Source organism: Euleptes europaea, chromosome 14 (assembly GCF_029931775.1).
Source record: "Euleptes europaea isolate rEulEur1 chromosome 14, rEulEur1.hap1, whole genome shotgun sequence".
NCBI lineage: Eukaryota > Metazoa > Chordata > Lepidosauria > Squamata > Sphaerodactylidae > Euleptes > Euleptes europaea.
The window spans coordinates 34,882,963-34,895,508 of NC_079325.1; the positions used below are offsets into that span (position 1 = coordinate 34,882,963).

General features: G+C 40.9%; 1 protein-coding gene across 2 annotated transcripts in view; it reads left to right on the forward strand.

Annotated features, from left to right (window-relative positions):
- The window catches only part of TET3 (tet methylcytosine dioxygenase 3), a 62,129-nt gene extending 59,071 nt beyond the window's left edge, over positions 1-3,058 (forward strand). For both annotated transcript variants that reach the window (XM_056860544.1, XM_056860545.1), the window contains exon 10: positions 1,042-3,058. In XM_056860544.1, the coding sequence (XP_056716522.1) occupies positions 1,042-2,897 (1,856 nt within the window). In that variant the 3' untranslated portion in view covers positions 2,898-3,058. The remainder of the gene's footprint in view (positions 1-1,041) is intronic.
- Positions 3,059-12,546: the final 9,488 nt, after the last annotated feature.

Here is a 12,546-nt window from a genome sequence, read left to right on the forward strand (position 1 = left end):
GGTGCAAGAGCCAGGGCTGCAGGCAGGGGTCGCCACCATGAGGCAGCTCGGGGGATCCCTCCCGCCGCCTCTCCTGCTGCTGGGGCTGCTTTTCTGTGCTGGGGTGACGGCGCGCATGCCCACAGAGAGGGCTCTCAGTGCCCCCTCTGGCACGGATGCCATAGGTTCGCCACCACTGCTCTAGTGGATGCACAGTGGAGAGGAAGATTGGTAATGGTGGACCAAGATTCTCTTCCATTGTTGATGTTCTTATTTAGGAGACTCTAAGAAGCTACCATGAGACTTAAGGATTCTCCAGAACTTGGTTGGAAAACCACTAGTGTAGATGATTCACTGTGCTGTGAATGGTCCTTGTCAGTTTCACTTCCTTGCTTTTGATGGCAGAAGTAAAATGCAGAAAAAGAATCCTTGGTATTGGGAGAGAGGCCCCTCAGTACAGGAAACGAAATCTGTTCTCCATTACCAAAGAACTGGCCCTCAAAAATTAATTGCTCAACATCAAAATGTTCTCATTTATCCCCCCCTCCCATCTTTATCCTGTGGGGATTAGAGAGTAGCACTACCCCAGTTGTTAAGGGACTGTTAGGAGGATCATGTCAAGGAAGGCATGTGGCTGGGGTGTGCTTTGCAGGATTGTGTCATTTGTCTACCAATCTGTGAGGGCATTAAAAAAATGGGGATGTTGCACAGTTGCAGCAACTCAGAACAGTGCCTCAAGTGAGATACTGGAAGAGAGAAGGCATATGGGGAAAGGGAGCAAGATTCACCAGATTTTTTTTAATAGGTGCAGAAGGTGGTGAAATTCTCCTTGCCTATTAGTACAGACAATCAGCTTATCAGCTGTTACATGCATACAGTGGTAAGTTGCCACCCGGTAAAATGGTTGCCTGTAGCCACCCTGATACTCAGGCAAGAGATGTAAGAGTCATAGACCTAGTGTGAATGTCTTTAACTGAGGGTATAGCCTGTCTTCAAATATTTGTGCTAAGGAAGTGATGCTGTTTCTGCAAACTGATGTTGACTCTGGTACTGTGCCCACAGATGCAGCCTTGAAAGGTGGATTCCCACAGCAGTCTGTCAAACCTGCCATCAAAGTGGAACCTCAGAATCATTACAACAGTTTCAAATACAATGGAAATGCTGTAGTGGAAAGCTACTCTGTGCTGGGGAACTGCAGGCCCTCTGACCCATACAGCATGAACAGTGTTTACTCTTACCATTCCTACTATGCACAACCTAATCTGCCTTCCATGAATGGGTTGCATTCAAAGTTCTCACTTCCATCTTTTGGGTACTATGGATTTTCCAGCAATCATATGTTCCACTCCCAGTTTCTGAATTACGGTGACACAAGGACCTCCCCCTGGCTGAGTAACAGCTATGAGAAAAAGCCTGATGTTCAAATGTTGCAAGACAACTTGAGCCATGCTTACAGGAATTCTGAATTGGTGGATGAAATCCCTCCCAGAGTACGAAACAAAAACCACCACCAGCGCACCTATGAGAGAGCCAGTAGGCATACAGGTAAAACAGTGGCTATGCCCCAGAGGTCTAACTCAGTCCCTGCAGAAGTCCTGCCATTTGCACAAAGTGCAAACTGTTTCAACAACCGAACAATCAAGCAAGAGCCGATGGACTCCTTTCCCCACATGGAGCCTGTTCAAAGGGCTGCTTCCGTCAGCGGACAAAATTCCAGTCTGAAGTCATCCAATTTGTCCATGCCATCTCCGAATGGAGGATCAGATCAGCGGTGGAGCCCTTATAAAGCCAACAAAAACGAGTCTTCTTTCAGCAGGACTAGTGACACTGAGAGCCCTTGGAACATGTTTACACCCAGTGACAATGCTGGTGTGCTCAATGCAAACACACAGAATAAATCGAATTTGTTCAGCTCCCACTCAAACACTACAAGGTTACCACAGTCCCATCTACTGGAGAAACAGTGGAACTTGTTTCCTGGAGAGGGGCAGCCGCTGCCACTTGGCTCTGATGTGCTGGGGAAATCATGGAGCCCTTGCAAAGCCAATGAAAACTCTTTGGCATTTTCCAGTTCAGCAAATTCAAATTTTCAGGAGAAAACTTGGAACCTCGGGCAACTGAACTTTGGTTCCACACAGGGAAGCTCGAGGCTTCAAGAGGAGCTTTGGGGTTCTGTCAAAGTGGATGACAGAACTCCAACACCTGGCACAGGATTACACAATAGACCATGGAGTCCCTTTGGTTCCTTGTCGACTATGTCATCAGGTGTGTGTGCAGAGAAGCCATTCGCTTCTTTGAAAGTAGAGGGCAGTGCGATGTTGCCAGGTGCTGGTCACCAAGAAAGGCCCCCTTGGGACCCTTTCGGTTTAGATGACAGCATGGAAGAGTCAGCTGACAAGAACATCAAGGAGGAGGAGGAAGAGGAAGGGGAGGAAGAGGGGGAAGTATGGTCAGATAGTGAACACAACTTCCTGGATGAAAACATTGGCGGGGTTGCAGTGGCTCCAGCCCATGGATCTATCCTTATTGAATGCGCGAGGCGGGAGCTGCACGCCACCACCCCTCTGAAGAAACCCAACCGGTGTCATCCCACGCGCATCTCTCTGGTATTCTACCAGCATAAGAACTTGAACCAGCCCAATCATGGACTTGCCCTTTGGGAAGCAAAAATGAAACAGCTGGCAGAGAGAGCAAGGGCAAGGCAAGAGGAGGCAGCTAGGCTTGGCCTTCAGCAGGACATCAAGGCCTTTGGCAAGAAGCGGAAATGGGGAGGCGGCTTGGCCACAGAGCCCCAACACAAGGAAAAAAAGGATTCTGTCCCAACGCGGCAGGCCCTGGCCATTCCAACCAACTCTGCTATCACTGTGTCCTCTTATGCCTATACCAAGGTAACTGGACCATACAGTCGCTGGATATGAGAAGAATACCGCTCACATATGGCCATCTTACCTCAAAGTCTGCAGCACTGGAAGACAGTGCTAGTTTGTGGTGCTTTTTCCTAGCGGATGTCAGAGATAAAACAAATGAAATCTAGCCAAGTGCGGCATTTCTGAGATCTACACTTAGAAGTCAAGTTAAAGAAACTTTATTGCTATTAATGGTTTTTTTTCCAGTAATCCAATATTTATATCTCTGCATTTTTAAGGAAAAATCTATCCTTGTTCATCACAAGAATGGAAAGAGAAATTTATAGTGTCCTTTCACACAGGAAAGCTTTTAAATTCCATTTCAAATACATATTTATTGGATTTGTAACAAAATATTATTACAGTTCTGAAACCAGTTTAAATGGCAAAAGTAAGCCCCACCCCAGACTGAACCAGCTAAATATCTGTACAGTTCACTACTGTGCGGGTGGAAATCTCAGCCTTGGAGACCACCCAAACATGCATACTTTCAGTTGGAAAAAAAAAACTTTGTAATGAAATGGGGCGTATAATTTGCTGCCTGAATGTTTCTTGCAGATACAGTAGATCTTTGCAGGGAAGTAAGAGGTTTGGTGGAGATGATCTAGTGATCCAATGAATTATATATAAGCAGTGACTTCCTGTTCAGTTGGTCTTTGCCATCTTTTAACAGAAACTTGTTACTCGTCAGAATCATTCTCTCCTTGTAAAACCAAGGAACAGAGAGACAGTCTACCTGCCCACTCCAGCCCCTTGCGCAACTGACGCCTCAGTAGGATATTTCAGAGACTGCCCTCTGTCAGGGACTGAATATTGTCATGAATGTGACTTATGCATGCTGATGCTTGAATCAAAATAGGAAATTAGCGCAAAATTATTTTGAACCAAGTTTGCTAGTGAGGCTGTGGCATTATAAGTAGTTATGGAATTAACATGGATGTGAATCTGCCTCTTTTGACCAGGCTTAGGAGTTTATTAGCTGAAAGAACAGTGAAATTTGCAAATGCGAAAAAAAGGTAGTTCTGTTTTTTCCGTCAACAGTTGAATAATAACCTAATCAGTGAATCCTGTTAAATTCGTATAAAGAACAAAGAAAGAAAGAACAGAGAAAAGGGAGCCAAAGAGAGGGAGAAAAGGCAGGTTTGGGTGGCGGGGAGATATCCATGTAGAATGCAGTCCATATCAAACAACATTTAAAGGAGTACAGCTGGTTCAGATAATGTTTCTCTTTGTCTCATTCTGTGGGAAGAATGCAGCCATAGGATACAGAAAAAATAGTCAGTCTTGTTCGTCTTCCCACAACTGCATTTACTAACTTATATATTCCTGCCGAGCCTGTAAACTAATTTCCACAGAGGAGAGAAAAGCTGGTTTGGGCCATTTCAGACTATGGTCCATATCAGTTTTGTATCCTTCTGTTCTATAGCACTAAAAGATGTAAATTAGAAAGTATAAAAACAAAAATCTCAGCATTAACTACTGTATCTTTTAGAAACTATACCAAAAATCCTTATTACAAAGTCTGGTGGGATTGTCCTAGGGTGGGGAAGCCATGGCCTGTTTTTATCATCTCTGGTGCAGAGTCCAATAGAAAAATGGACTCAGTTGTTCTTGTTTGCACTGCGTTTTCCACTGGTGCATGCTTACCAAAGGAAAATGTCCTCTCCTTACAAGTGGACATTTTCAAATGCAAAAATGAAATCAGCAGCTTCTTGTAAGTTAATTTTTTTCTGGTACCATTTTGGGTTTTTTTAACGAAAAAATCAACAATTATGTGATGACAAATTACTGCAACATAGCTGGTGCTTTTAAAACTTTGAATCACAATTTTGTAAAACAACCCTCCCTTCCCAATTAATCATGCAAGTTGTCTTAGGAATGCTGATTCAAAAAAGTGGCTAGACCTCTTTGAAGCCAGACCTCCCTCTGAGAGAAGCTTTGATTAACTAGAACAATAATAGGGAAGGTCCTCCCTAAATTATGATGGAATTTATTCCAGTTCACGTCTCATACCACCTAAACCACACCAAAACCAGTTTTGGGATCTCATTTGGTTTAAATCAGTTATGATCCTGATGGGAAAGATTGATTGATAGAAATGTACGGTAATAGGCTGACATGTGTGAGAGGGACTTTGGGTGTATACGTCTTGTGCGAATTTCACTCGTACCAGAAATATGTTGAACTAAAGAGTGGTAGTTCCTAATGTACTTAAGGTGCTCCTATTAAATCCATTGGGGAAATCGCATAGGATGGGTGGAACCTTCCAATCTGGAGATGGTCCCTTCAAAACATCTCTGCAACCTGAAACGGGTGCTATCTTCAGACTGGATGGTGGCAACTCTAGTGACAATAGGTAAGCATCTATTGCCATCTTTTTCGGCAGGTCTTTCTGCAGAAAATTGGAGGTCTGACTCCTTCAGCAGAGCAAATCCCACTGGCTTTGAGGAGCTTGTGTGTGTGTGTGTGTGTGTGTGTGTGTGTGTGTGGTTTCTCAGTAGTGCAGAAGGCCACAAGAGCAAAAACCTGTTAGAGATTTGAAACTGAATTATAAAACTCGATCACCTTCTGCACTTAACAGGTGCCTTTTGAGAAAAAGACAGCTTGCAAATGAAAACCTGTACATAGCGTTTGTTTACTAGAAAACCTTCTCAATTTTAGCGCACCGGCACAGAAAAACAGGATCTCTATACAGCATCCTGGGCGTTTTATGTGGTTCTGATTTTAAACTGTAAATAGAGAAAGATTTTTTTAAAAAAGCACTTTCATCAAGATTTAAAAGAAAAAAGATACCCAATAACTTGAAGAGCAGTATGTTTTAAAACAGATTATTGCGGGAGAAATGTAAATAGAGACAAAATATTTAACATGCTTTGTCCGTCCTTCATTTATTTTTTTCCTTTTACTGTATTCTATAAAGTTTCTTATATTTGGCAAGGAAAATAATGAATGATTATTGATTTTGTATAGATACCCATAAGCATATTGCAGCTGTAAAAATTATTCTGTCAAATTATAGGTAACATTCCTAGGTCACAGGACAATTGTGAAGGCAACCACTCAGGGCCTAATCCTCCACTGGTGCAAATCAACCACTGAATTCCAAGGTGTTCTGCAGAAGGCCCAGCTACTGTATTTAGCAAAGTCATGTGGTACAATCCTATCTAAATGGTACCACTTCAAACTGCAGGTGGAGAGGAATCACATTTTAAAGGGTTCCTTACATTTTAAAAATAATCAACAAATCTTTCTGTATGTAAAAAGCAAATGAAGACAGTTCTAGCCTAGCCTCCTGTGCTGTTGTTTTTACATGCATGGAGGTTTCTTATGTTGAGCGTTCTACAATGACACCCCCCACACCTTCAGTTAAGACTGGTAAAGTCTCAGAAGGCCTCTAACTGAACACATATGCAAGCTCTTTGGAAAATTTCCAGATTCCATTCTAGGCCAATTTCATGGTCAATTGTCATTGACAGATAAGGGATGGGTCCCTTAGCTAGCAGCAATTATCCCCCAACAAATTGGTCCTAAATTTTCCCAAGAAATGTAAGTTATTGGGGGTGGGGGGACACTGGGTGATCTTTTGTTGCTTCTCTGAATTCTTAGTTGGTGTCTCATTCGACTTCCCTATTTTGAAGATGTTGCAGGGGTGCCTTGGAAGCTTCATTTAGATTACTTTAGAGAGCAAGAAATTGTGATATATGCAGGAAGGGAGCAACTTCATTTTGGGGAATGTGACAGTACATCTGATCTTTGGAAATCCTATTGGCCTTGTCAACTTCTGTTTGAATTCTTGAATACTATTTGAATCTTTTTTTTAGAACTATCCAGTTTTGGCATGTTATTGCCCTGGGGTTACAACTTTCTGTTCAGGAGATGGTTGCCTTTAAGAGCTTTAGGAAAGGGAGGCATTTTGTAAAGGCAGACTGAAGTTTCCTCTTCTGGGGCTCTTAAAGAACCAGGTGCTATCTCAGGAGGTGGCAACAGGGTAGGACCTGTGATTGCTTCTGTGTTAGGCCTATGTCTGTTTACATTTTTTTTCACGATAGGAATAGAGGAAAGAGGAGAACCTAATTAAAAACCTTGAATTTTTACTTGTTTCACTTATACACATATTACACAGGACCAAATTTATGAGCTCCCTTTACACTGGTGTAAAGCTTAACTAGAGTCACTAATCTATGTTGAAATCATAGTCAAAAGCATAATCCTCATGTTCTTCAGCAGAGTCTGAATTTAAGAGCTTTGGTCCAAGAATATTTTTTTTAAAACTCTGGTCCTTTGACCTATTATTCTGATCCATGTATTTAATAATTAAATTGTTTGACCAAGATGTAGGCAATCTGTATACCACCTGATCCTGATAATGTCAGTATTAAATCTATAGCAATTGGTGCAATCCAATGGGTTTAATTTTTGGCTTACAACAATATGTGAATGCCATCAAAATTTGAGACAGTTTCCACAACATGTGTATTATAAACAATTACAGACAGACCCACCCACATACATGTTTGATTTAAAATAAGGCCATTGAAAGGAAAATCAAGATTCTCTGTATCCCAGATAAATTGTTGATGTTATAACAAAGAAGGCTGGAATCTGAGGTTGTTGCACTACGTATATAACCTACCTCGAATCTCAGTTGTTGGGGGGAAATCAGCATGCTTCTGATTTATTTGAAAAATACAGAACTATGCACAGGATATCTACTTCTGCTTAGTTGCTAGGTCTGTTTTTAAATTCTACATTGGCGCCGTCATTGTTCTGCTTACATCTGGATGATACTGTGTTGTGGTTAAGGTGCTCAGAAAACTAATAGTATGAAGCAGATAATATTTACAAACAGTATATGTATATGGCATCCTAAGGGCTCAAAGTTCCCCCAGCCATACTAAAGACAATGGGGGTGGCACTGGTATGCTCCGAAACATTTAAACTTTCACAGCCATGGTAGCATAGATATGCTGCTTTGGTGGTCACTGTCAACCTGGAGCAACATCGGTAGGCTAGATCATGCTGTTCATTCCTTAAAATGAAGCTTGATGAGCCATTGCCAGTTTGCACATGACCAGTGGCTGTATATCTATTGATCATCCTTTTAAGAGCTGCAGGAAACCCAAGCCAGTAACATGCCTTGAGCATTATATTGATCTTTGCATGTCAACCTAGTTGCAGCTCTTGTCTTTTGAGCTGATGTGCAAAGGCAAAGCGGCTCTCACAGCTGTAGTGAAGAGTTTCTTAAACAGTTGCTTTTGGGGCTGTGATTTGAAGCAAGTTAATACAACACCCAAACCCAATACATGGTGCTAAAACAACAACTGAATCCATAACCCCTTTAAAAAATCTTTAAAAGGGGCCAAATTTTGCTCCCAATGGAAGTCATTAACAAACAACTATTAACATCTTTAAAAACTGTGGGTCTCTTGAGGTTACTTCTTCGAATGGTTTCCTGTCTCGTCATCTGTAATGCTTGGCTTGGCTTATGGAACACTGTGGCATATGCTTCAATATCGCTGTGCTCTTCTGACCCAGAAGAGATTATGATCTGATTAAAAATTATTTACTAAGAAAATGTTCAGGGACCAAAGAGTGAAGGAGACAAATGAACAAGTGACTTCTGAATGATTATATTTTAACTGCACAGGAACAAATTAACTATATGGCCAAAATTAGTCTGTGGCCTGTGCACTGACTAAACTAAAGGTTTTCATTGCATAAAAGTCTTGTGTTAACTCCTATGAGAAAAGGACACAGAACTTTAGCCCCACTTACATCTTAAAAGGAGATTATATGCCACAATAGATGAGTGAACCCCTACTTTTTCATTATGTCATGACTGTGTTCCATTAAAAAAGGCAAAGTGAGGAATATAATAAAATAAGGTGCCTCATTTGACAATGTTTAATTTCAGAGAGTGCTTTGTAGACTAGATGTATTTTTTACCAACTGAAATCTTCTGAGGAAATGGTGCTACCTTGGTGGATTTAAAAACAAAACAAAGGGAAGGGGCTGGCCAGAGTTCATCCTGCTAAGGTGCTATTGAATATGTCAAACCAGAGAACTGTATACAATTAACTGAGAAACAAAAGTTTCAGAATTTTAAATATTTGTACAGATAGTCTCTGCTCTAGGTCTATAATATACAACTGGATCATTCTGAGCTCATGTACTTGTGTGTAGATCCAGAGGAGGGAACTCTGGCATAAATGATAACTATCTTCCTTCTAGGGCTAGTTCCTCAACTGGTAGAAATGGAGCTGCAAAGCTCAGGCTCTGGCACTGAGGTTTACCATTTTACTCCTCCACCTATTCCTGCTGGTCCTTCCTTAGACTGACTGGTTGCTGGTAAAGCTCTGTGATTGGAAAGGGCTTACGAGACCCAGCCATGATAAGTAGGTCTATGGATGAGTAAAACGGAGGAGGGGATGCTTTCTTTGATTTTCTTCAAGAAGGTGGAGGAAAGAAATACAGTGCTACAAATTGTACTCAGAATTAACACTTGTGCCAATTTAGCAAGTGTGAAATGGTGCAACAACTCATAACCCTGTGTATTGGTCATTGTTATGTAAAAATGACGGGTGCTGTCACTCCGAGACAGAGCAGCTATTTATAAAAGCAATGTAGTCGCCATTTTCTTCAGCTTGCTTGCTTTTATTGTTAATGGGTGGGTGGGTTTTGGCAGTCCTATAGGGCCCTATGTTTGCTCTCCTGATCCAGGGAATAATACTTATTGGACCATATTTGCATCTCACTGTAAACACAGATTATATAGATGTCAGTACTGAATACAGGCCCAGCCTGTAGGAAGGCTGCAGTGTGGGAGGGGTGGGGAACAGGATCTGGCTACACAAGAATTTGCTAACCTTTAGTCTACAATGCCTGCTTCATTCTGCTTCTTTATGATGGCTTCTTTGCTTTATATGTCACTATTTGTGAATAATGTCTGAAAGTTTTACAAAATGCTCTTTTGGTGCTATTTATTTTCTCTCTCTTTTTAGTTCACAAGCATTGTTGTTATAAACATGTATAGAAGCCAGGGTTTCATCATATAATAAGCTTGCTGTTATCACAATACATACAGAAAATACCTCAAAAAAAGAGTATTGTGGCAACCTGTGATTCAGTTATAGCTAATAAAATGGATACCAGTACTAGAAACAAAGGTATACATTTTATTATTTCAACACTGTACTTGACATTTTAGAAACTGTATGGCCTTTTATATATTCTTGAGCAACTTCTCGCTTAAAAAACAAACAAATGAAACATCTGGAAAATTAAATAATACAGAATGAAGCAAGAGGGGACCTGGGAGTGTTGTGTATTCATTTCAATAAACTGGGGCTTCCTGAAACACTTCCAAGTACAATGTGGCCAACATGATAAACCATTTTTTAAAATAAGATTTTAAACATACTATCATCAGTCGTTTGGGCATATATATTTTTAAAATCCACCATGCGGCACATTTGGGCGGAATGTTCCCCAATAATTTTATGACAAATTTGCAAACATTCCCAAGGGAAGAATAGCAGGGTCTTGGCTTAATTTTTAAATTTCTGAGGAAAAAGAAAGTGTGTTTTCGAACCTAGATTATTCTGCAAAATCATTATCAGAATGAAGGCAGAAACAGCTCTAGGTGAAGCTCAACTGATTCTTGGGATACAATCTGTAGCCGGGTCAAAGATGACATTTAGGTGCTGGATTCGGTCACATTCTCAAGCAGAAGATCCATTTTGTAACCAGGCCTTCATTTCTCAGCAGGTGAATTACAAAGTTTATGATGATAGCAAAGGGGACCATTCCTGCTTTCCTGTGGAATGGCATGTGGGCCTTGCCTGCCTACAAAATATTACACAGTGAAGAGCTATATTGTCAAGCTTCTGTTCTCTTGCTTTGCCCGAGAATAGTTACACAAATTGGCCAAATTCCTCATCTGTTCCAGTATCAGGGATGTTATTTTTATTTGCCTCTCTTTTTCTCTTTTTAAGCACCCATTGCTTGGAGATTACTCATTGCTATTCCATCTTTGGAAAATGTGTATTGTCTAGTTGGCTTTCAGCATTTATTTTTTAATGCATTTTTGTGTGTAAAACAAAGTATAGGTATAAACCTGTATTAAAAGCATTTTTTTTTTAATTTAAGAGAAACGAGGAAAAAACAGGTTGGATTTGGCAGACAAATTCAGTTAAGTTAATCGGAGGCTGAAACTTCTCAATGTATTTGATTTCTTGTCTCTTTGAATTCACATTTGGAAAACGAGACCTCCAGTGGAGGCCACCTTGTGGACCACACTTGAAGATTTCTTTGTTGATTTGTGACTGTGGCTACTTGAAATGAAGTTTTATCTGGGGTTGGTTGACAAATGGTAGATTTTACAATGTTTCAAGGCAATAGGACATGTGTATTAAACTGTAGATATTCTTAGTACAGTAAATTTATGCTGATAATTTTATTTTGTATAATTTCCCCTTTTGTCTGTATTTTTTTCTTACACTCTTATTTTTTCCTTCAGCGTCTCAGCAAATTTATTTTTAGGATGCCTAAAAATTGCAAGTATGGATCCTTCTTTTTTTTTAATTTGTATTTTATTATGTTACACAACCAACTGGTTTGTGAAATGTATTATTCCTGATATCTTTAAACTATTGTGGGTGTTTTAATAAATTTTATATTTATTTTTTGCACTCAAATTCAGTGTGTTTTTTCCTCCTCAATTTAGATTTAAGGATTCTTCACATATTGTGATTTGTTGCAAGCCAAGCTTCCCCTTCTTCATTCCCCTGCTACTGGACCTCAGAGAAAGTCACAGGGAGTAGCTATGGCTCAGTGGTAGTACAGCTGCTTTGCATGTAGAAGGTCCCAGGTTCAATCCCAGACAACTCTGTCTAAAAAGATCAGGTAGTAGATGGTGTGAAAGACTTCGAATTTGGACCCTGGAGAGCTGCTTCCAGTCAGAGTAGATAATGCTGACTTCAGTAGGTCAATAGTATAAGGCAGCTTCATGTACTGATAACACAACCCTTCTCTGGCAGTTCACCCCTGGCTAGGCAGTGTGAGCTAGTTGTCGCTTCTCCTTTGCATGACTGTGCTCAAAGTTCAGTTAATGCTGAGATCCTGTGAACCTGCTTCACCCTTCAGGGTTGGCACTATCATAGCTGCTGGAGTCCCTGGTGCCCCACCCCCCATTCCTCTGTGGCAGGGTTTGTGAATAGTCATAACCAAAACACATAACTATGAAGGAATCAGGCCCAGCAGCGCCAGTGCCTGTTGCTTCCTTGCCCTCAGCTCTGTACCCTTTGGGAGCAGTTGCCACTCATTGCTGGTACATCTCTGCCTTTTTTTACCTATTTAGTTATGATTAAGTTCAACACAGCGAGTATGCAGTGTGTGCACCTGTTATGGTTGAGGAAGCACCATGCACCAATGTCTGTGGACAGGCAAAAATATTATTTATATAGCACACTTCACGTTCTCTGTACCTGTTTTTGTGCTGGTCGTGGACCGTAATAAAGTTTTAATGTAAATGTAGCACACTTCACGTTTTCAAAGATTATCAGGAATGACAAGTTCTGTTTCCCCCATTTTGCAGATGTGGATGCTAAGCGCAAACTATGCCTCAGCTTGAGGGAGGAGCTTGGGGGAAGGGACTGCGCTG